This window comes from Notothenia rossii (genome assembly GCF_949606895.1).
Source record: "Notothenia rossii genome assembly, chromosome: 6".
Classification (NCBI taxonomy): Eukaryota; Metazoa; Chordata; class Actinopteri; order Perciformes; family Nototheniidae; genus Notothenia; species Notothenia rossii.
Genome location: NC_136909.1, coordinates 87658030 through 87683296, shown reverse-complemented (window position 1 = coordinate 87683296; position 25267 = coordinate 87658030). Strand labels below are relative to the sequence as shown.

At 41.9% G+C, this 25267-nt stretch overlaps 1 protein-coding gene and 1 pseudogene across 2 annotated transcripts in view; both read left to right on the top strand.

Moving 5' to 3' along the window:
* The window catches only part of LOC307044266 (uncharacterized protein), a 29986-nt gene extending 11645 nt beyond the window's left edge, over positions 1 to 18341 (top strand). The window contains exons 2-6 of the mRNA XM_079689359.1: positions 13477 to 13629; positions 13866 to 13895; positions 15089 to 15202; positions 15995 to 16108; positions 16310 to 18341. Coding sequence (XP_079545485.1) covers positions 13888 to 13895; positions 15089 to 15202; positions 15995 to 16108; positions 16310 to 16439 — 366 coding nt within the window. The 5' untranslated portion in view covers positions 13477 to 13629; positions 13866 to 13887 and the 3' untranslated portion in view covers positions 16440 to 18341. The remainder of the gene's footprint in view (positions 1 to 13476; positions 13630 to 13865; positions 13896 to 15088; positions 15203 to 15994; positions 16109 to 16309) is intronic.
* Positions 7268 to 8543, top strand: LOC307044684 (D(1)-like dopamine receptor; annotated as a pseudogene). Its single transcript has one exon. The product of its transcript is annotated as a D(1)-like dopamine receptor (transcript).
* Positions 18342 to 25267: the final 6926 nt, after the last annotated feature.

The following is a 25267-nucleotide window of genomic DNA, read 5'->3' as shown; positions in this document are numbered from 1 at the left end:
AAACAGGCACTCGCTTGTTTAATTATTTTGCGATCTAGATGTCTTCTTCTTTTTTGAAGTGAGAAGTTGTCCGTCAGTCGGACGGACTAACGGACCCCCGTCCCGAAAACGAAAACTCTTCGGTTCTCCACGAATTACACAAGTCACCCAAAGCAGCGTTAAAAAAGCGGGAGGCGCCGAAAAGCGACTAATTTGCATCACTGTGTATCGATGTAAATAGAGATGTACTACAGCAAAAGTATTCTCCGTCGGGACTTCCTGCAACAACACCACGCCGTTATCTTGATTCTGATTGGCCAGAAGACATTATCAAAGATGTTCTATTGAGAAGACGATCACTACGTGACAAAGGTTTTCAAAACCGTTTCTAGTCTTCGGTATTTCCAGACAAGCAGCTACTGAAATCAATCTCACTAACTGCTGTCTGTGTGATTTACTCCGCGAGTGGGCAGACTTTATCTTGCTTACTTTAACATCATTTTTCATGGTGGGGCTAAGCCATTTCTTGGTATGGCTGTAGCCTACCCCAGCCATACTCTGACCGCAAATACCTCATTCCTTCCGTCTACTTGGATCCGAAATGCTTCTCGTTTTGCGCTGTCCTCCCGTTCAAATGAAATCGCCGCCAATCATATTTCCAAGCTCGCGCCAGGGGGGGAGGGGGGAGGGGTTACAAGGCTCGCGTCTTGTGCTGCATTCACTTGCACTCGGACATTAGAGATTTTCTCTCATAAATGTCCGATGAGCCACAACTTTTCTTTCAAAACAAAGCTGCCAACCCCGTGCCACCCCGTAAAACCGCCACTGCACCCTCTCCCTCCGGTCCACATTAATACAAATGATCCGAATACGTATGATTGTATGAAAATATCTTAAAATCAATACAAATGTATTTATTATATACGTAAGTCGTTAACACCTATCACTGTGTATATCACCATTCAAACATCTTTTAAAAGTTGAACAAACCCCACACAGCTCAGTGAAATGTTGACTTTATTTGATCATTTCAGTAAAAACTAACGTTCATATTTCTCTTTTTGATTATAATACTAATGAACGTTCAAAACAAAGCACTTTGGCAACTTACCATACGTTTTAAAATGCTTTATAAGCACCGTAACTTTCATGATAGCATTTCTCTGCCATAATCGGTTGTTTCCGTGAACGGCCGGGTGACTGGCTTATCTAAAGCCAGTTGAGTAGCACTTGAAATGATTTAGCTCTATGAAACCTGATGTACTTTATATGATTCTGTTTTCCTCAAGTTTTTATCTTGTTGGTCGAATGCACTTATTGTCAGTCGCTTTGGATAAAAGCGTCAGCTAAATGCAATGTAATGTTGTGTTACAGCAAATGCTGCAGCTGCAGCTGCAAGGCATTGTGGGGCAGCATTTTCTCTTCTCCTTTCTTAAAGGGAGGTCCAGTGGTTCCTAAACTAAAGGAGGTAATAAAGGAAGTTGGAAACCTCCTTTCCTATCAGGGGTCGGCAACCCCTGGCACGCGTGCCAGCATTGGCACACGGCACCGTAACCAGTGGCACACTAGGAATAAGTGGAATAAGTGTGCAAAAATATTTAAATTGTATTTTCGGATCCTGAACGAGACCGCCGCCAGAGCGCGTCTCCCCGTTACCTGCAGAAGGAAGCCATGCACGCAACGCAGCCCCGCTCTCTTTATCTCCAGGTGACTTTCTGCCGCTTTCCTCCGTGGTGCAGTGCTGATCGTTTCACCACGGAGGAAAGCACTTCACTAATTGCAGTACCCACAAGGAGCTGTACAAATGCCGCAGTTTTTGCGTGGTTGTGTAGGCCTATTTAGTTGAAAGCCAAGTGGCGATCTGCTCATCTCTCATCGAAATAATATTCTACAAAGGGGCGGACTGGCCATCTGTGTGTTGAACTTTCCTGTCGGCTCTCAGACCGTAGTCGAGGAGGGCAGAAGCAACAAGCTTCAGGTTCAATAACCCACTTTAGCTTCAATCACTGGAGAGAGGCGAGCTCTTCTTGGGAGGCCGCTGCATTTATTTAGCTGTTCTTCTGTTTCACAAAATACATCACAGACCTCTGTTTTTTTCTGCTTCCTCATTTCACTTCCAGAAACACGTTCCCTCACTGTCGCTCTACCATCCACTAACACACATGCACAAGCCACACCCCCCCCTCTCTCTCTCTCTCTCTCTCTCTCTCTCTCTCTCTCTCTCTCTCTCTCTCTCTCTCTCTCTCTCTCTCTCTCTCTCTCTCTCTCTCTCTCTCTCTCTCTGTCTCTCTTAAAGGGACAGAGATCTCATCTAACTCTGACTCCTAATATCATAACATGTGTGCTCTGGAGAATCACAGAACGGACGATCGTCCTTATTATTATGCCGTTAACCAATTATTTAAATGTATTTGTTGAATTTGGTACCATGTAAGTTGCGCTGACGCAAAATGGACTATTCGACTGCAACCCAAGTCTTGGCAAGCTGCCACTGGTTATTAACAAGAGGGTATGGAGTGCAAATAGTGCCACTCGTTTTACTCCTTAGCGGCCAGTGAGTGTGAGAGCATGTTCACTGTGTGATGTGTGATTAGCCTTAAAGAGCAACTTGCAGGTATTTATTTTTTTTTACTACGTTTATGCTTAACCTTGCCTGAAAATTACAATTAAAAAAAGTTAATGCAGGATTTGATATGTTTTACAAGACATAAGGGCAGGAATTCAGAGGGAAAGGAACCGTTTTGAGCTCTGCTACTAAAAACTGCTTTTTTTTAACGTCACACGTCAAACGCGTCATATTACGTCACATGGGGGAGCAACTTTTTCGGACTCCTTCTCTGCCTAATCTGCAGTAGTAGTTGGTTTGAGCGGTTGTGTTTTAGTGAGCTGGTATTTTTTCGGTAATTTTACATTGCATTTCACCATTTGTAATCATTGTGAGCTGGAGTTTGTGCAGGTTGCACAAACTCCAGCCTGTCAGGACATCGACTCCACAGTTTCCCTCACAGGAAAAGGACCGGAGCTAGCGTTCGTTCCTGGGTGCGTTGTGCATCCACCTCCCTGCAGCACATACTCTCCACAGCTTTAGCAGAAAACCGTATTCTCTCCCCCCCTTCGCTGCTCTCTCTCTCTCCTCTCCGGTACACGGCACCGTAAGATGTAGTGTGGAGTTGCATTAGGTAACGCGAGATACGGCTGATACTTGCGCATTAGTTTCTGTTATGGATCAGTATCAACAGTCCTGCCAGTAACGTTACTATATTATCAATGCTACTTTAGTTATAGCCTGATATATGATAGCTAACTTCACAATGTTGTCATGTGACGTTAGCTAACATTCTGTAGCTAACGCCGGTCACTCACCAAGACAGCTGCTCTGTTCTCCACTGGTTCTCCTCACACCACAGCTCAATTTCTCTCCGATGGCTGTTATTTCTTCTAATCCTTGGCTGCTCCTGGTCTCTTGGACGCCTAGCAGGCTCATAATTATAATCATATTCATTCGAATATATATTTTCAACCTCTTCTGTGTCAAAACTAGCATTGTGATCCATGTTTATACTACGTTAGACCGGCCGCTCTCCCCCATGTTACGTCACACGCGGGAGGTCACGTGCCAAGGCTTTTTTATGCGGAAGTAAAAATGTCTTACTAAAACGACGCCAGATGTCACTGTAGTGTATATTTCTGTATATGTTTTTGAAAATCTAGTGTATTCATAATTTTCCTATACATTTATTCACAGGTGTCTTTAACCTGCAAGTTGCTCTTTAAGGAGTTTTCCCGTATGGTGTGTGTTATTCATAGTAACAGTTTCATGTGTGTGGTGGTTTATTTAAACAAAACAGAACAGAAGTTCTTTGTAGTGATTCCCTAATAGAAGTGCAATGCGTTTAATACGTTCTTTGCATGTTATGCAGGCCCGCCCCTCCCTACACGCATATCACGCAGACGTGGGGCCTCACCTCGCTGAGGGGGCCTTAGCAGCCAGTATTATTTTAAGCAACACATTAAGTTGACGAAACACTCGAGTCAAATGTAATTAAAGTCATTCATATCATAAACCTGCATGCATTCAAACATTTTTTTTTTTAACCAGCTGTATTCACTTTGCAGGTGCAACTCTGTTGCTTTTATCCTGGATAAAGTGTTTAAGTCATGGATGTTTAAAGTTGAACTTCTTCATATGATATATATACTGTCAGCACGCTTCTCCATGTTTGTGATTGGTCAAATGTTGCTAACCCCTGCTAACCCATTATTACCCGTCGGGTCTGTACACAACTCGTCACTCACTTGCGCTGTTAAATAATGTTAGTTAGACCATGAGTTAGACCCACGTCTTCCTGACAGTTCAGTGTGCCGCTGGCCCGGTGTAATTCAGATGTACCGCTGCGCGCAGCAGTCACACAACTGCTGCCCAGCCGCAACACCGGAAATGGAACTGCTGGGAGAAAAACTGACACAACGTTGTGAACAACAATATTTAGACTCCTCCTTTTTCGTCAACCAAAGTAAATAGAGATTTTGGCAAAGTTTTTATTTAGTAAACTACATTTTCGTCTCGTCACTTTTCGTCAAAGATATTGCATGTTGATTTAGTTACAGTTATTGTTTACTGCCGTCGGTGCCGTCTCATCATCGTCTCGTTTTAGTCATGGAATAAAAGGTCATTGACGAACATATTTCGTCATAGTTTTAGTCAACGAAATGAACACTACGTCCAATGAAATTACTTGGTCGCTCTTTGACGCGTTGAAACAAATGTGAGCAAATTACACTGAACGCTGCGACGCAGCACCTGAGATTACTTCCAAAACGTTGTTCACGTTCTCAATTTTTTTAAGTTTAACGTTATATTCACTTTGTTTGTTATTGTGACTGACGCCATTTTGAAATCTCTCCTATGAGGTGCATTCATGAATTTCTTCTTTTTCTTCGTCTCCGGCAGGCGGCAACTTAACGTGTATTACCACCTCCTACTCAACTGGAGTGTGGACCAGACATCTTGGGGAAAAACAATCAAAAACAACAGCAAAACTAAACTCTCTGATATAAATAAATCTTTAATCGCAGTTGGCAAACAGCTGCTAGGTGCATTTATCGTCCCCTGCTGGATCGGAGTGTGGATCAGCACAGCTTCACCTTAAATACTTATCATAATAATAATATAATCCCTGTCCTTTTAAAAAAAAAAACTAAATACAGTCCGGTACTCTACATCCGCTGAACTCCTCTGCAATATCTCTTTTATACTTAACTAATTTTCACATTTGCCTGATGCACGTTGTCCCTCATGTTTCTCCAACTGTCCTTTGAACGTTATAGAAACACAGGCCCTTAAACTCCTCTAACCCACTCTTCCTCTTCACATTTCTCATTCATTCGGGATTTGATGATTCTCTTGATTTCAGCCTTGCTATATTTGACTATAATATGTATTTACCTTGTTGCCAATTATACTGATTTATCATCAAGATAGGTAGGTAGGTGGACGGATGGACAGAGATACTTTATTGATCCCAATTTGGGAAATTCTTTCGTCACAGAAGCAGAAGTGTGTTCAGACTTTATAATACAATACTTTAAATACTTTAAAAAGTAGAAAAGAGAATTCAACAATTACAAATAACATGGAAAAATTAAGAATATTATATCAAATAAACAATATAAAATACTCTGGATGGTTAAAATACAAAGTCAAAAATACTACAGGATCCACTGGATACTGTTCAATGCACTTCTGCACATTTTGAAATCTCTCCTCTGAGGTGCGTTCAAGGACAGCTGCAAATCAACAACACTTTAATGCAGCTGCAAGAAGGTCCAGTCAGCTGCAAACTACACCATGTGTTCATCAGGACATCTTTTTCTGTGAAAGTTTGAAAAGGAGATGAATGAACTCAAAATAGATGTTGAGGTTTGCTGCATGTGGCGGAGTTTGATTTACAACAGGAGACAGGTGGCGCCATCTAGTGGCTGTATTGGAGCATTGCAAGTATGTCTAAATTCAGCTTCATCCTCTCATTTAAACTTCTTGAGGTTTAAAAAGTCCTTGGATCCAAACTTAGATCATGTGAGTTCATTATAGTTCTTTAGTAAATCAATCTGCATTAAATCTGCATGACTCCAGCAGCTTTAGAGCTTCTACTTCAGTCTCCTTTCATCTCAGAGGAGACGAGGATAATCAGATGCAGGAAGTAAAAATAAGATCACATATACTTTATTAATCCCACATTTAGGAAAGGTGTTTCTAGGTATTTAGGAAAGTAGGTAGGTGGGTAGGTTTTGCACATAGTTAGAAATGATCGTGATATCAAATATATCAAATAAAACAAGGCTAAATTACAGCTAAGACAATATAGAAGTGGGAGATTGTTTACATTTAGTGAGCAAGAACGAAGGTGTTTGGAGTTTTCTACCATCAGGTTTGAAGCTTCTTGAACAGGAAGACTCTTTATTAATGAACATCAGTCAGAAGAGGATTGAGAAATGCTCATCTGCATCTGGATAAAAAAACTATTCTGTTAAATGTTTTTAATAAAATTCATAATAATAAATCCAACCAGCAGAGGGCCACATAACAACCTACATAATAACATTTTGTGCAAAAAAAAACAAAACAATTTAATGTTCATAAAAATCACTTTTAAAAAGACAGACAATTATATAAATATATGCTGATAGAAAAATATTAGATTTAGTAAAGTATGTATTATTCTGATTAAATTATAATTGACATTTGGTCTTTTAAATTACAAAAATATTTAATTAGAATTTAAGAATTTGTAATTCTAAATGTATTTCAAAAAATGTTGAATGTTTTAAAACATTTTTTAGAGAAATAATTAATTTCAAATCTAATTGAGTCTTAAGCTCTAGGTTTTAAGAGATGTTTTTACACAAATAAAGTAACAACAGCACAGAGGGTAATTTATCATCAATTATTACAAGGTTTAGTTGAATACTCAATTCTGATTGGTCAATCCGGACATTTCAGAGGTCGTTATGACAGTAGTACAGACCGCTGCTAAGCACTATAAATAATGACCAGAAGCAGGCAGGAAGTAAAAACTAACATCAACCCGTGCAAAGATTTAGGAAGAAGTAAATTATGTTTTTGTTCCACATGCATAAGGATCTTTTTTTTTAAGACGAATGGATTTGTATTGAAGACAGTTTCCTTCATTCTTCTTCAGAGGCTTCAGAGGACGGTGTGTGCGTCAGAAGCAGCTGGATTTAAGATTGTTTTTTAACCACCTGTCAATGAACACTTTATACTGAAGAAATGGATAACAACACCATGTGGAATTTCACCCAAGTTCTGTCGGAGCTGGACGAGACAGAAAGTGAGGAAGAGGAGGAACATGATGAAGGCAGTGGTGGTGGTGGAGGGTTGCGTATCCTCCTCGGTTGCGTCCTCTTCCTGCTCATCGTGTCCACGTTGCTCGGGAACACGCTGGTTTGCGCCGCCGTGGTTCGTTTCCGCCACCTTCGCTCCAAAGTCACCAACTTCTTTGTGATCTCGCTGGCCGTGTCCGACCTGTTCGTGGCCGTGCTGGTGATGCCGTGGGAGGCCATCACCGAGGTCACCGGCACCTGGTTGTTCGGGCGATTCTGCAGCGTGTGGGTCGCCTTCGACATCATGTGCTCCACGGCGTCCATTTTGAATCTGTGTATCATAAGCGTGGACCGATACTGGGCCATCGCCAGCCCGTTCAAATACGAGCGGAAGATGACCCACCGGGTGGCGTTCGTCATGATCGGTGTGGCGTGGTCGCTGTCCATCCTCATATCTTTCATCCCGGTGCAGCTCAACTGGCACCAGGAAGGCATGGAGGAATCTATGGTGGAAAAGACGGTGGGAAACGGCGGGAACTTCACGAACAGCAGCATCGGCTTCAATGCCAAAAGCTGCGTCGCCAACTTGAACAAAACATACGCCATCTCCTCCTCGCTCATCAGCTTCTACATCCCCGTGGTGATCATGATCGCCACGTACACCCGCATCTACCGGATCGCTCAGATGCAGATTCGCCGCATCACGTCTCTGGAGAGGGCGGCGGAGCAGGCGCAGAACCAAGGCCACGGCGTGAACAGAAACCAGCATCAGCATCACAGGTCCAACGACGAAGCCTCGCTCAAGTCGTCCTTTAAGAAGGAAACCAAAGTCCTGAAGACCCTCTCCATCATCATGGGGGTTTTCGTCTTCTGCTGGCTGCCGTTCTTCGTGCTGAACTGCTACATCCCGTTCTGCGACCCTCCATGCGTAAGCGACACAACCTTCACCGTTTTCATGTGGTTCGGATGGGCCAACTCCTCCCTGAACCCCGTGATTTACGCCTTCAACGCAGACTTCCGACGCGCCTTCGCCACCATTCTTGGATGCAACCAACAACACGGTGGAAGCGGTGAACTTCAGCGACGAGCTAGTTTCCTACCACCACGACACGACGCTCCACAAGGAGGCGCTGGTTCCCGTGCAGCCGCAGCAGCATCCTCGCACAATAAACGCCTCCGGGTCGGACAGCCTGGAGGACGCTCAGATCAACGCGTTACTGTAATAATATTACTTTTGTCTGTAATGGAGTGTAACGCGTTTATAATTCAGTAATCACACTACAGTTACTAACATTGCCCTGACACGCGTTACTTCGTTACTTTTATAAAATCAGTCATAATCAAACTGACAGACAAGAGGGGTTTCCGCCCCAGGTTTATATGTACATAATCTGCGCGACTTGCGCATCCACATCTCCACGTGCAGTGCTGCATAAACATGGCTGATTCAGCGATAACTTTCGAGGGGTGGAGGTATGCCCATTATTTTGAGTTCGTCCGAAAAATAGACAGGAATGTGACGGTGAGGTGCAAACTGTGTCCAGGCCAGAAGCTGTTATCCACTGCTGTAAACACCACGTCAAACCTCAACAAGCACCTGCTAAGAACACATGCTAACGTGAAGCTAATAGCTAAGGACCCCCGAACCCAGAGTGAGGATGTTGTGAGTGCACCGCCACTGACTCCGAAGCAGCGACAATTAGAATTTGGAGGAGCGGTAACCAAAGCAGAGATGGACAGGCTTGTAGCATCCTTCATAGTTGAGGAAATGTTGCCCATTTGCAAAGTGGAATCAGCCTCATTCAGAGATATACTGCACAAAATACAGATAGCAGGAGACAGAGGACAGCCATGATCAGATAGGAAAACATTCAGGAGCTATCTGGATCAGTCTTATGCGACAATGGAAACTGAACTAAAGAGAACATTTGAAACTTTAGCAGTCCGCGTGATCTGCCTGTAGGAAGGGGCGGGCCGGCCGTGCGAGTAAAGTAACGAGTTACTCTCTACATAAAGTAACGAAGTAGTGTAATATGTTACTTTTTTTTCCACTACATTTATTTTTGTTACTTTGCAGATTCTGATTAATGATGTGAAATGTAAACAACCCTTAACCCTTCAGACTTTAGTTACACCTGAGTTAAATCCAGCCTTATTAGTTGGTCTGTTTTGCACATCCTCCTGTTAACATCTTTGGACGTCACTAAACTGTTTTATTGTAGAGATCACTACAGTATCTTCTTGATATTTTCTATTCTATATTTCTATCATTGACCCCTATTTTGTATGTAGGCTCTTAATATTTAAATGTTTTCATCAAATAAAACGTATTCAACAACAAAATTCAATAACGTGCTTTGACCACTAGGCGGTGTGGGTTAAAAACCCAGTGGTATAGTTAATAAAACATAATAATATCAAACATAATATGACCATTAACTTTATTGTGAAATTAAAACAGAACGGTAAAGGAAAATACAGTTTCAGTCTCTCGATGTGAAGCTTATGCATTGTACCATGAACCTGTATAGACCTGTAAAAGTCAACAGCATGAGGAGTTGGAAAGGTAGTTCAGTAAATACTATCTTTAAAAACTACAAAAAGATCCCTTTATATCAGCTGTGCACCGTTGTGGTGTAAATATAGCCTATCTACCAATTGGATCAAATATAAAAGTCAGCCGAATTAGTGTTGACACTGCAAGGAGACGTATTGTGTGAAAAGAAATGGAAGATGTTGTTTAATTGCTTATATATTTATGATCCACGTCACGTATTCAGTTTTGAAGGGATTTCTTCCAGTTTGTCAAAAGGTCTTCTCATCAGGGCTCTATAAATAGAGAACTACGGCAGATGTGTAATATGTAATGCAGCCGAACCGTGTATTACAATGCCGTTATGTGATGACTTTCAAAGAGAAAAGCAAGCACAGTATTATTTTATTTAAAAAAAAAGTTTTTCTAATTTCATGTCATATGAACACCATATCCGGACATGCATTGCGGCTAAAACAATCGATGCTTTAGTCCAGTGGTCGCCAATCGGTCGATCGCGAGTGTGGTGCGGGTAGATCGCGGACCGTGAAAAAAAAAAGTAACAAAAGAAAGAAAAAGAAAATTAAAAGAATAATGTTTGAAAAATACGTTTTTAGATGTAAACCTATCATCCACCGCCCCGTTAGCAGGTGCCACTTGATTGACGTATATTTGAGACACCTCAATAAAATAATACATTAACCGTGCTTTACGTGAACCTCATCATGACACAAGAGACGACGGCAGGAGTGTAATTTCCCGTGTTCAGTGAACGCAACAGAGGCAAGACACCAGACCAATCAGAGAGTTGCATGGAAATAAACGTGTGCTTGTGTCATTCAAGCTCGGCTCTGTGTGTGTGTGGGCATGCGCACACACATGTGCATTTAGTGTGAGGGAGAGAGAGGAGAGAGAGAGGGAGAGAGAGGGACCGGTGCTAGCAGGGACCGTGATGTTAGCATCTGGTTAGCTAGCTGCACTAACGGACATAAGGAGCTTTTCCACAACAAGCTGGAGGAGGGTCCTCTCCTGTCAGACTGAGGGGCTCAGGTGAGCTAAATCAATCAATCAATCAATCAATCAATCAATCAATCAATGTTTATTTATACATCCCAATATCACAAATGTTTACATTTGTCTCAGTGGACTTCACAGTTTGTACAGAATCAGTATGACAATACGACACCCTCTGTCCTTAGACCCTCTGTCCTTAGATCCTCTGTCCTTAGACCCTCTGTCCTTAGACCCTCTGTCCTTAGACCCTGACATCGTACAAGGAAACACTTCCGGAGAAAACCCCACAGTTTAAAGGGGAACATGGAGAAAACTCAGGGAGAGCAACAGAGGAGGGATCCCTCTCCCAGGACGGACAGACGTGCAATAGATGCCGTGTGTAAATTGAAAAGATAATACATTTGCAACATAGGTAGTCCAAATGTTTTGAAATGCATGTGTGTATAATAGGAAGATGAATCCACGAGGATATCCATCCAGGACTTATGATCCAGGACCACAGCCACGACTCAAGACCCAGGACTCGCAATCCATGACACAGGACCGCAGGATCCTCCATGACTCCGGATCCCGGCGTATATAGACACCAAAAAGAAAGACATTTGGGGAAGCTGGGTTAATCGGAACATGAGAGTACACAGGTATAGACAGAGAGAAGGAAGAAGTAAGATGTCCCCCGACAAACTAAGCCTATATCAGCAAAACTAGGGGATGAATCTAATCAGCCCTAACTATAAGCTTTATCAAAAAGGAAGGTCTTAAGCGCACTCTTAAAAACGGATAGGGTGTCTGCCGTCCGAACACAAACTGGAAGCTGATTCCACAAAAGTGGAGCTTGATAAGAAAAGGCTCTGGTTCCCATTGTACTTTTAGAGACTCTAGGAACAACCAACAACCCTGCATTCTTGGAACGCAATGCCCTAGTAGGACAATAGGGTATAATGAGTTCTTTAAGGTAAGATGGCGCCTGCCCATTAAGGGCTTTGTAGGCGAGAAGAAGAATTTTAAATTCTATCCTGTGTTCTATAGGGAGCCAGTGTAAGGCAGCCAGAACAGGAGTAATGTGGTCCCTTTTCCTAACTCTGGTTAGTACACGAGCTGCAGCATTTTGAATCAGCTGAAGCGACTTGACTGACTTCTTGGTACACCCTGATAATAAGGAGTTACAATAATCCAGCCTTGAAGTAACAAATGCATGGACTAAAGGACTCTCTGAGTGTTTAGAACGGTTTTGTCACAAATTATTCAAAAGATTATTTCCGCGGCACACCTTCATACGATCATTATAGTTATACAAACAATAAGAGAATAAATGAAAAACAGGTATGAAATAGCCTACTATATGGCAGTAAAACAAGAATACAGTTTAATGTGATTTGTAAAATATCCATAAAGAAAAAGTTAATCTGTTTTAAGTTGTGTTTCATCTGGGTGCTGAGAGAGGTATCCATAGATCTCTTCATGTTGCTCTCAAAGTGCACCAGATTGATGCTTTCAACTTCAATATTAAAAAAAAAATCTTCCCGGGGGAGCATCCCCCTGGCCCCCCTTAGAGGAGGTGAGGACCCCCCTAGAGGAGGTGAGGTCCGCCCCCCCAATAGCACTTTACCCCTGCCTATATGCCGTGAGCTGATTATGGAGCCTTCATTGTAACAGTAATTCAGATGCAGTTAGCCAGATATAAAAGGCCTCAAACTGGAAGCATTGTCTGGGCCGTTTTTTTCACTCAATTCTGCAATAGGTAGATCTCGCCTTTCACCTATGCCGAGGTCGGTGATCTTGGGCTTAAAAAGGTTGGTGACCACTGGGTTAGCCTATCAAAACCTCTGAAAAAAGAAATGTGTCTCTCAGAATCGAAAGAGAAAAACCTATGGGAAAAACACAAAAGCATTATACACAATTTAAACCAATAAATGTCGTATAATTAACAAGATAATAAACTGATGTTCTTTAGTTGATGAGCGATATCACTGTTAAATCATTTGATCATTGGTTTTATTATGAAAACTTAGAGACCGGAAATACTGTTTTCAACCCGTAACTTTACATGGAGGCTGCCGCATACCTCAAATCGTCTTCGTAATATCTATCAAACTATAGATCCTACATATCGACTGGACGTGGATTCTAAAAGTACAATCTACACTTCTCGCTTGAAATCGAATCAAAAAGCGTTTTAATGGCCAAACTATCCTACAATTTAGGATTTTACAGAGAGGGTTATTTGTGAATAAACGACCATCTGTAAAGTTTGCATTCAACGGGAGCACTAGGGGGCGAAAACTTTAAAACGTAATTATAGGACGTATTAAGCGCTTGAACAAACGACATAGTTGGTCGTATGAGTTGGAGGACTTGTTGACCTTAAGACCCGCGTTGTTCGAGAGTTCGCAGCTGTGGCTCCTAAATGATGGTCTGCAGCCTCTGACTCTTTTACAACTATTTTAAAGACATTCCTGTTTGGGCAGGCGTTTGGGTAAACGGTGTGTGTTCATTGATCATTGTACGACTCCTGTGTTGATGTCTTATTGTTTTATCAAGCACTTTGTGACTTTGTCTGTGAAAAGCGCTTTATAAATAAACTTGACTTACTTACCTGGTCCTCACAGCTGATGGAGCACATGGTCAGATCAGCAGGAAACTCTTCTTCTACACAGACCTGGTCCTCACAGCTGATGGAGCACATGGTCAGATCAGCAGGAAACTCTTCTTCTACACAGACCTGGTCCTCACAGCTGATGGAGTTCATGAGAAGAAACTGAGTAAGTGGGACTTTGATTCATTCAGTGTCTAATGTTTCAAACAGCTGCTCTTTGTGGGTTCATGTGTTCACCTCCTGTCTTTAGAATGACAGCACTCAGTTTATCTGACAACTGATGTTAGAAACTACAGCTCACTGTCTTTAAAGTCTACATGTAGAAACAGATGTTATTTCCTCATCACTAACAAATATAATGACATTAAAGTAATAATGAAGCCGTGTGTCTGTCTCCATCAGGTGGCTGCAGGTTATCACCAACATGGAAAGGTATCACACTCAACACTTCACATGATGTTTGAAACTGTTTCACCCTTCAACATGTTCTCTCTCACTGACTGGCTGTTTACTGTCTCTGCTCTTTCTCCTGAACATTGACTCATAATAAACCTGTAAATCTATAAAACACATTCAGATTGAATCCTGATACTGGACTGCAGTTTGGACTTTGATGCTTCTCTTATCTTATGAAGGCTCATATTCCATATTTATTGAGGCGTCTGTTGGTCAACGTGCTCTCATAGAAAGATCTCTGTTAATGAATAACTCAGAAACAACAAGGGATCTGAGGAGTAGTTAAGATGTCTTAAGGACTAGGTGCAGAAATATGGGGACTAGTTATAGGAATTTAGGGACTTGTTGCAGAGGTCCGGGAACTTGTGGTAAAGATCTAGGAGCATCTTGCAGATATCTTATGACCAGTTGCAGAAGTCAAGGTAATAGTTACAGACATTTAGGGACTAGTAGCAGAGAACAATGGAGCAGTTGCAGAGACCTATGACTACTTGAAGGGATCCAGAGACTAGTTTATGATATATTTTCCCCTGATCTTTCATTAGCATGACTCATAACAAACCTGTAAATCTATAAAACACATTCAGATTGAATCCTGATACTGGACTGCAGTTTGGACTTTGATGCTTCTCTTATCTTACGAAGGCTCATATTTCATATTTATTGAGCCCTCTGTGGGTCAAAGTGCTCTCATAGAAAGATTTCTGTTAATGAATAACTCTTGTTTATCATTGTGTCTTTGAAGTTAGAACCAATCAATGCAGAGAGATCTGAGGACTGGTTAAGATGTCCAAGGACTAGTTCCAGAGATCTAGGGACTTGTTCAAGAGGTCCTATGGACTAGTTCCAGAGATCTAGAGACTTGTTCAAGAGGTCCTAGGGACTAGTTGCAGAGCACTAGAGACTTGTTGCAAAGACTTGTTTCCCTATTTCTCCCCTGAACATTGACTCATAACGTTGATATTTGAAATATGCTACAGTTGTCTTTTGTTTAGTTGCAGAGATTTGAGAAACTTGGGTTTAGTGAGATCTGGGGACTAGTTTGAGATATATAGGGACCAGTTGCAGAGATCTTTGGGATTAAATGCAGAGATCAACTGTCTTTAACTGTCCAAAAGCCACTGAAAGCAGAGATATAAATCTTCTGTACATTTGTGTCTTTGTATTAGCTCCAAGCAGCAGAGAGAAGAGTCTCCTGAACCCAGCTGTGTGTCCCTGAAGAGTGATCGGTCTAAGGGTCGTCTGATTGACTTCAAAGATGGACATCCTTCCAATGACCCAGTGTAAGTATTTAAAGCCAATGATTTGTTTGCATCTGGTTTTAAATATGATGAATGATGGAAGAACACAACTTCTGTTGAATCTTTAAACATTGATAACACATTGATCAAATATCAATCTGTCTTATCTTTTATTGGGCCCTGGTCCCAGGCCTAAACCTAAGTAGTCTCACTAGTTAGTATATTTCCCTCCTAGCCAATGAGCTTACAGGGTACAGCCATATGGCAGCTGGTGCAAGACGTACACGTAGAAGATCTATCAGATCGCCAGCCTCAGGTTCTTGGTCCATGCAGAGTAAGATGGGGGGGGGCAAGTTATTTAATCATCCCTCCTCATATTCTATGTAATTAAACGCGGGGAGGGATTAGGCCGGAGCCAAGACGCCAAACTCAAACTATATGCTGCTGTGAATTAACATGTCAAACTTGAGTCGTCTGACTGAATGGAGTGGAGCCTTCGAGCTAGTTCATTCAGTCACTCGAGCTATAATGACACATGAACAACATGCCTTACACGTCAGACCACCAATCAAACTCATTCTTCTAAATCTGGCGCTCTTGTTAGGCTGCAAGATTTTCGATCTCTTCCTCTGCCGTACTATCACTCCATCATCCCCCTGTAGGGTCAGAGGGAAAGTTATTTAATCATCACTCCTCAATGTCCTCTGTGAATATATGCAGGGAGCGATGAGGCCAGAGCCCAGGGGCTAAAATCAAACTACATGCCTCTGTGAATAAACATTTCAAACATGAGTTTTCTGAATGAAATAAAGTCAACTTTAGTGTTTCTGTCGGTTCCCAGCAGCAGAGAGAAGAGTCTCCTGGACCCAGCTGTGTGTCCCTGAAGAGTGATCGGTCTAAGGGTGGTCTGATTGACTTCAAAGATGGAAGCTGTTCTTCTGACCTGGTGTAAGTATTTCAAACTGTTCATAGAAACTGGAGAGCTTGCTGTTCCTCAGTCAGACTCAGAATTGGTCGTCCATCAATGTTAGCATCTGGTTTGCATGATGATGTATTATGACAGAACACAACATCTTTATATAACTGCTCTGGGTCTTTGTATGTAAAGTCTGTGGAGCAAACATAATGTAAGTTCATGATTTCTCACAGAGAGGACCAGGAGACAACACACATCATTCCGAAGAATAATGTGTGTGTTTCTAAATGGAAGAAACACAAAATGAGCATCAATGGCCCTTGGTCTGGGCTCCACACAGGATCTGGCCCCGTGGGGTATTGATGATCATGAGAAAGGTGAGGGATCAGCCAAGAACTACACAGGAGGAACTTGTTAATGATCTCAAGGCAGCTGGGACCACAGTCACCAAGAAACCTATTGGTAACACACTACACCATAGTTGATCAAATCCTGCAGTGCCTGAAGGCCCCCTGCTCAAGAAGAACACGAGAGGCCGTCTGAAGTTTGACAACGAACATCTGAATGATTCAGAGAAGGCTTGGGAGAAGCGGATGAGCTCAGATGAGACTAAAATGTTGATCTTTGGCTTCAACTCGACACGCCGTGTTTGGAGGAAGAGAGATGCTGACTATAACCCCAGAACACCATCCGTCAGGCATGGAGGTGGAGACATTCTGCTTTGGGCTGTTTCTCTGCTGAGGGGACAGGAGGACTTCCCTGCATCGAGGAGAGGATGGACGGGGACATGTCCCGTGAGATCTTGGTCGATAGCCTCCTTCCCTCAGCCAGGACACTGACCATGGGTCATGGAGGGGTCTTCCAGCAGGACAAGGACCCTGAACATACGGCCAAGGCAACACAGGAGAGGCTAAAGAAGAAGCACCTTCAGGTGATGGAGGGTCCTAGCCAGTCTCTGGACCTTAATCCCATAGAAAATGTGTGGAGGGAGCTGAAGCTTCCAGATGCCAAGCATCAGCCTCAACACCTGAAGGATTTGGATCTTCAGAGAGGAGTGGACCAACATCCTTCCTGAGATGTGCACAGACCTGGAGACCAACTACAAGAAGCGTCTGACCTCTGTGGGACCTCTGTGTGTCCAACAAGGGTTTCTCCACCAAGTCCTAACACATGTTCTGCAAGGGGATCAAATACTTATTTCACTCAGTTAAATGCAAATACATTTTTATCTTTTGTATAATGTACATTTTTGGATTTCCTTATTGATATTCTTTCTCTCACTGTTTATATAAACCTACCATTCAAATGACAGACTGGTCCTTTCTTTGTTGGTGAACTTACAAAGTCTGCAGGGATCAAATACGTATTTCCTCCACTGTGTGTATGCCAAGACAAAAACATTGAAGGGAACTAAAGACACGGGATAAGACTCAGGCAGCAGCTCTGTGTTTACAGAGAAGACACGACAACAAGAAATACATCTTTATCATTTTAGATTCTGATCTCCATTTTAATGCTCATTTTAATTTGCTGACCAAAAACTGCTTTTATCATTTTGGCAATAGAGTCAAAATCCATCCAACAACCTAAACACAGCAGAGAGCATCCCACTCCTGATGGACACCATCTGCACTGGCTCCTGTATCTGAATTGATTCTGAAGTGCTTCTCCTATTTTTAAAGCACTAAATGGCCCCTCCCTCTTTTAAACACAATGATGAACTATCAGATGTCCTGTGAATTCATCATAATAATAATAATAATAATAATAAATGGTATGGTCAAAGCACCTTTCATTGCTCAAAGCAAACCCAAAGTGCGTTGCATGAAAGATGCTTTTAAATAAAGTTCATTTATTTTCCTCTTCAGATTCCAGGTAAGAGAAACACTCATTGACTGCTGCTAGCAGATGCTGAGGGAACACTAACTGAACACTGATCAACTCTTACATCTTATTCTCTGAGAAATAATAGTTGAAGTTAATGAGCTTTATTTATCGACTGATCTAAAATGATATCGTGAACATGTAGCTTCATCTGTGGAGAATAACAAAGCTCTGAGTTTGAGAGTGATGTAATGTCCATGTTTCCATGCTGCTCTGACCTGTAAACAGTACCAGCTACTTTGTATCGTCACCTTGTTTAAAAAAGATACAGCTATTTGGTTTGTTTTAACCGTGGTGTACTTACTATTTGTTTTTACTTATTGTGTTTTTTATTAATAACGTGTGCGTACTTTGATATATTTAATATACTTCTGCACTATACTTCTGCTGTTGTAATTCCGTAAATGTCCCATAAGCAAGTGTACTGTATAAATCAGGGGAAACCCCATCGTGTAGCAGCTGTACTCTTCCAGCCGCCTCTTTTGTGTTTGTTTTCCTTTTTCCTGTCTGTGTTGTTTGTGTGGGCGTGGTGGCTGTCATTCCTGGCTCCCGGCTCAACCTCCACTCACCTGCTGCAATCAGCTGTGCACCCTCCCCGACTACACACCTGATTCCCATCAAGCCATTTACAACGGCATATCAGCGGAAGCTCCACAACCTGTCAGTGCCAGATCGTTGTAAAACCACAGTGGTATAACTCCTAGCCTACTTAGCATTGTTAAGCTATTTCCTCAAACCTGGATGTTCTTCTTACGTGTTTTCTTCTTGAGCTGCAGGATCATTCTCCGACCGCTGTGTTGTCGCCACCAGCCGGATTATTCTTCCCGCTCCTCCACCTCAAGATAAACCTTTTTTCAACACTCTGCCGTGTCCTGCGTTTGGGTCCTCTCAGATACCGTAACACATCGTTGTTTAACAGTTTCCTCCGTCCGTAGTTCCCAAATCCCCATACCTCGTTAGCTTACAGAAATGTTTTAATAAATGAATGTAAGTGAACATAAATGTAGAAATACATGAAAGATATATAATAATGTGTGTCCTGTTTGTTCTCAATCTATATTTATTTATTTTTTACATCATTTTCTTTTTAGTTAAAGAATTTATTTATTTATTACTGTATTATTTTTTATTTCTGTATCTATTTCCACAGTTATTTATATTAGTGTTCCTGTATTTATTCAAACATGTATTTATTTATTCTTACCTATGTCATGTTCTGTCCTCCATAGGTTGCAAGGAGGCTAGATGGAATAAAACCAATTTGAGCCAAGACTAAATACACTTGAGTGATGAACCCTGGCCCCCCACATCAAGAACCAATACTCAGACCTCTGGGCGACCTTCAGGGTCATAAATGTGCAAAACAATGTCTCTGCCCGACCCTGCTCAGCTTCTGAGATATACGAGATCGGGCATGACTTTATATATATCTCATTATCGAAAATACTTCATTACATTCCATGTATACAAACCAAATGCGTATTTTTATAGCATTATGTTGCGAATAAGCACCACTAAAACAGAATGGAACAAAACAAATGCATTGATAAAAGACTATTAGAAAAAGTTAAATTGTGAAATGTATGGTTTCAGAGAAATTCCGTGAACAAGAATAAAAGACAAACGCAAAGATCCTACGAGAAATTACGACAAAACAAATAAAAACTTAATTTAAACTATGATACAGAAATAATAAGAACACAGACTTAGTACAACTGATCAATTGTGTTCAGGAATAAACAAATACAACACAAAAAAACAGATTGTACTAACAGAATAAGTGACACAATAGACTGTAGATCAGAAATAAAAGTACACGAGAAAAACTTAGCAGTACTTTTACTCCTAATACCTAATACAACGAAACATTAGAAATGATTTGTTTATCTAAGGGGTAAATGGATGTCTACCAATCTGAAGAACAATGTTCAATTCCTATGTAAAGTGTGTTTAAACTACCATACTATAACGAGCGGAAAAACCCTGTTTTTACTTAGAACGTGTTGAAATAGTGGCGTATTTTGGCACAACGAGCTTCAACCTTATTTCTATCAGAACAAACCAATATGCAGCGTCCTTATTCAAAACTCCCCTGTTATACTGGATAGTGCCACCAAAACCACTTCATTCAACGACTGCAGCACTGGGAATACCGAGGTGTCCCATCTAAGTATTGGTATGGTAGGGTATGGTCGTAAGCATAAAGTGAGCATGGGAACATACCATCTATAGCAGGTAAAACACTGGAAATGTGTGTTTCTGGATCCATCATTGTTGGGTCAAAGGCTTTGTATGAAAATAAAACTAAAAAACTAAAGCAGAGTATCAGCTGCCAATTCCCCTTTTAGCCGTAACCCTAACGCTAATTTAGGTAAAAACCCCACCCGGTAAAATTGTCTGTCTTCCGGTTGTTGCCTCTTTTGAATGACGAATACGCACTACCGCCGCCTGCTGGTGAGGAGAGGTATTGCCACTAACGCATGCGCAGTTCTTACGTGCTTCTTGGCCGTCTGAAGTCTTTGCGGTGTGTTCCAGTGCGAAACATGGCCAAGACGAGGAGACGAGAGGAGACACAACAGTCGGGGGTCCGTCTGTGTCAGTTCTTTGGTGTCAGCTTGGTGTGTCCGGGCCTTACGAGTCAGAAAGTTGACAATCCCCAGCATGACAAAATGAACTTTGGTGTGAGGCAATAGGAACGGAAATGTGGGTGAGATGGTGGAGATAACACACTTTGGAAGGGCGGTCGAGAGGATGTTACACCTGAAATGAGAGTGAGATACCTGTACTCATCTCAGAGGTACATATTGTACTTTTTACTGGACTACACTTATCTGACAGCTGCGGTTACTCTACAAAGGAAAAACCAGATCACCAAAGAGCAGTGAAGAGATCACTTTGTGTCGTTTTAATGAACGTACTCAAGCTGTGTCCAGGAAGCAGAACTCTACACAACAGAGGCTGCAAAGAGTCCAGTCCGACACTCTGGATTATTCTGCAAAATTACACAAATGTAATGACTTCCTATGTTTTGATCAAAGGCACTGCAGGTTAGTATAGCAGGAAACTCTGTTAAAGATCCCTTCCCACAAATTCTATTCACAAACACATCTGATCCTGTGAACGAAGCACAAACTGAAACTCAGTCTAACCAGTCAGACTGCATTCTGTCATAGTGAGGTGAGGACACACACACACACACACACACACACACACACACACACACACACACACACACACACACACACACACACACACACACACACACACACACACACACACACACTGAGACGCAGGATAGGAAGCGCCTTCACTTCACTTCGTCTGACGGACGCTGAAGTTGATGAAGCTCAGACGAGGCTGCTACTGATGAAGCTCACGGCTAACAGTTCAGTAAGTAGAGCTGTGATTGGTTGATGTTGTTGATTGTTGTGGTCTCAGAAACGCTTGAGTTGATGAACGTGTGATTGTTTAAAGCTGGGAAACAAGATGGCCTCCGAGCTGTGCGAGCAGAGAGAGAGCGCAGGTTAGTTTAAAGAGTTCCCTGTGAGGAGGAAGAGGAGTTCAGGCTGATGGGGGTCAGTCTGTCAGGAGGGCTACTGATGTGGAGGGGGATGCAACGGGAGGGCACTAGCAGCCATCAGAGAGCTCACCTGGGCCTTTCCTCCTGAAACACCTGAGAGACTCTGGCTGCGTTTCATTGGTCGATCAACACGCCCTCCTGACCCCCCCTCAGGAACTCTGATCTAAAGTCTAAACAGTGAAACTCAAACGTCTTAATGCAGTATTCTCACCTTGTTACATGTGTCCTGATAATGAAGAAGTGTACTTGTACTAGACTGTAAAGTTACAACATGTACTTACAGGCAATATCTGTATCTGATGGCATTAGAATATATTCTATAAACTGTCATTCAACGGGAACTGTTTCACTACTTTTGCTGACAGTCTTTTAACTTATTTCTAAGTTTTCTGTTTTCACAGAGCACATTAAGGTTTTAGTTTCTGATGAAACTGTGAGGGACTCTTTCTCTGTTGTAGTCTTCTCTTCAGGTGTTCTGTGTTAAACACCAGCTGAGCAGGACGGAAGCCATTTTGTTTCTTAATCTTCGCTGTAAAAAAAAATAACTCAAGTCCAAACACGTCAACAAACGAAAAGAAAAGGTGTGTTCAATTCAGTCGGGAAGCTCAAATATGGGCCAAAAATAAAAGCTAAAGGTGTTGGAGGAGGAGGAGGAGGAGGAGGAGGAGGAGGAGGAGGAGGAGGAGGACCTCCAGTGGTCACTCTGAGGAACTGCAGCTGGTTTCTGGTTTCTCACAGAGGAGGACAAAGGACTCAGATCTTTAGTTTCAGAAACATTAGTGAAACCACAGTGTGATAATAATCTGTTTCAGTTCCTCTATTCAACACTTCACTAAAGTACAAGTTTAAACATCAAAATATACTTAAAGTGCAAAAGTATTCATTCTGCACCAGTTCATAATAATATGTTTCACAGTATTTAATAATAATAATTAATGAATCCGTCTGTTCACTTTAATGTAACAGCTGGTAAAGGAGGAGCTTTTTCTTTTTTAAATAAAGGTCATATACAGTACATTGTGCCTCGTGATTTTCACCAAGGAATCATGTTTGAATATATAGTCAAGGCAGGACAATTTGGTGATTATATTTAGTGTTATTAATCTAGATCTGAAACGTTTACACAACATGTTCTTCACGTAAGTTATCACTTAAATGTACTGCAGAAAAAGTAGAATACTTGCTTCTAAGATGTAGAATGGTAGAAGAATAAAGTAGCAGGTAATGAAGTGAACTAAAGTACCTAAAAGCTGAACTGAAGTACAACACCTGAGTCAAGGTGCAGCAGTGAAATCCTGCATCAGCTCCATCTGGTGGAGCTTCCTCTGCTCTGATTGGTCCTCACCACTGACTCAGGACAATAAGCAAACTCTTCTCTGTCCAATCACAAACTACTAGTGTGCTCCTTTATTAAAGGACCTAAAATAATACAGAACATCAATTTATTGTTCGTTTAAAAAAAAAAAATCAATACATTTATTTTCTTCATCTTTATTTTTTACCCTCCAAATCTTCTGCTCTGAACTCCAAACACAGTTTCCTGTTGGCTGTTTAAAATGAACCTCTAAAACAGAGGAAGATTTGAAGGCTTGCTGAGCTCTTCAGAGTCCGTCCAATAGAAGTGATCTGCACAGAAAGGCCAAGAATAATCCACATGAAGGATGTTCCTGAAGTCTTCAAACCGCCCTGAAGACCACAGAGCATTGAGAGGGTCTTTAAGACGCTGCAGCTCACAGAGCCGACAACATGGAAACTGTCTCATGAGTGTTTTAGTTTGGAGGTGTGAGAGCTCTGTGTCCTGATGAGATAATGTGTGGTTCTCCAGCAGGTGGTTGTGTGTGTGTGAAGGTGTGAGCTCTGCTATGAATCCATGTGAGGACACTGAACCCGCTCTGAGTGGGGACCCTGAACGCCTCACCAAAGCTCAGAGGTGAGATGAAGACCTCTGACTGTCCTCTTCTCCAGAGCTCAGCAGGCATTATTCACACTCTGTGTGTGTGTTGTGTTGAAGCCCAGAGCAGCAGCATGGACCTGGACATGGACCTGGACCTGGACCTAGACCTGGACCTGGACCTGGACCTGGACCTGGACCTGGACCTGGACCTGGACCTGGACCTCGACCTGGACCTGGACCTCGACCTCGACCTGGACCCAGCTGTTTGTCCATGAAGAGTGATCGATCGATGTCCAAACCAATATATTTTAAAGGCCGCCCTTCAGAGACAGAGTAAGTGGACGTCATGTGACTTCATTATATCAGCAGCAGTAGAAAACTTGTTGTTACTGAAGAACAGAGACTTCTTATTGAAGCTGAGGGAGGGACTACCAAGGTGTGTTCAGCCTGAAGCCAGAGTGTAACGTGTCAGAGAGGCTCAATAAAAGAAACCTTCTATACCATAGCAGGTAAAATATTCAAAGCACTGTTTAAACAATAAATAAAGTTCAATTTGTCCACAAACTAAAGTGGTTTTCCATCATTATGGTAGAGTTTCAGACCTAAATGCTGTAGAATGAGCAGGTATCACATTAGGAATAAATGGGAGGCAATGAGAGAGCATTGGGTAGTCAAATAAATACATGACTTCATTCACCACAGTACCCTCTTGTATGTGCCGTCTGCTCTGTCTTTGTGGCTCATATATTGGTGTTCTACTGCAGATCAGTAAAATAGAGAATACTGAAAAAGAAAAAGGTGGCAGGAGATAACCAAACCTGCTGAGATCCAATCAAACAGCTCCGGACTAGAGTTCGGACAGGCTCACCAAATCAATATATTCTCAAGTATTCTGATGAAACAGGGTAAATATATCTGTCCCTGTTGTAACACTTACTGAGAAAATCACGCAGGTACTTTCTTATAAATACGTGGGTGTCCTGACAGACCCTTCTGTTCTAGAAAGACCACATAGAATCTGAAAAAGACAAAACAAATAATAGAGTAGAGAGTAGATAAAGTTTTATTTTTTACATCTGTGATTTTAGAGTATTTTGCAGTACTGTAATACTACACGGTACAGGTCCACCTCTTTAAAATCAAAACTGCTCCACCAGTCTATCAGAGAATCTGCTCAAAGGTCGTAGGTCAACATTTGAGAGCCTCTCTGAATCATCCTACCATCACAACCTTTAGAGGCTGGCCAACCACATTATCTCTGACCCAACCATGATTATGTAATGAGTGAAATCCCAGGTCAGATGAACATGGTGTCTTCAGTGACTGTGTTGTTATGGTAAATATCTGTTTCCTTGTTTCTTGTCTTGATGTTTGTCCTCGTTGACGTTGCTAAAGGAGCTGCTGTGATGCCAGAAGCATGTCAGACTTGATCTGATCATAAAGTATTCTCATGTTGTTATATGGTGCTCTGAGCTCTGATCTGACTAAGTGTTAGTGTGATGGAGACTAGGAGATGTTTTAAGTGTTCGATGACCATTATGTGCGTACCTGTCTAAGGACTGCAGATAGAAATGATCTTAATCTGGCATAACTCATCCCTTCTTTGAGATTCATGTATTTATAAGCATGGCCCCTGTTTATTAAACACATTCTAATATGAATAGTATTTAGGACCATTGTGACGGTCCAGATTCCTAACTGTTTGTTTCTCATGTTTCAGGAGGAGGCTGGAGGAACCTGAACCCAGCTGTGTGTCCATGAAGAGTGACTGGTCTATGGGGACACCTATGCGCTTCAAAGATGGACGACACTCTGTTGGTCAAAGGTGAGGAT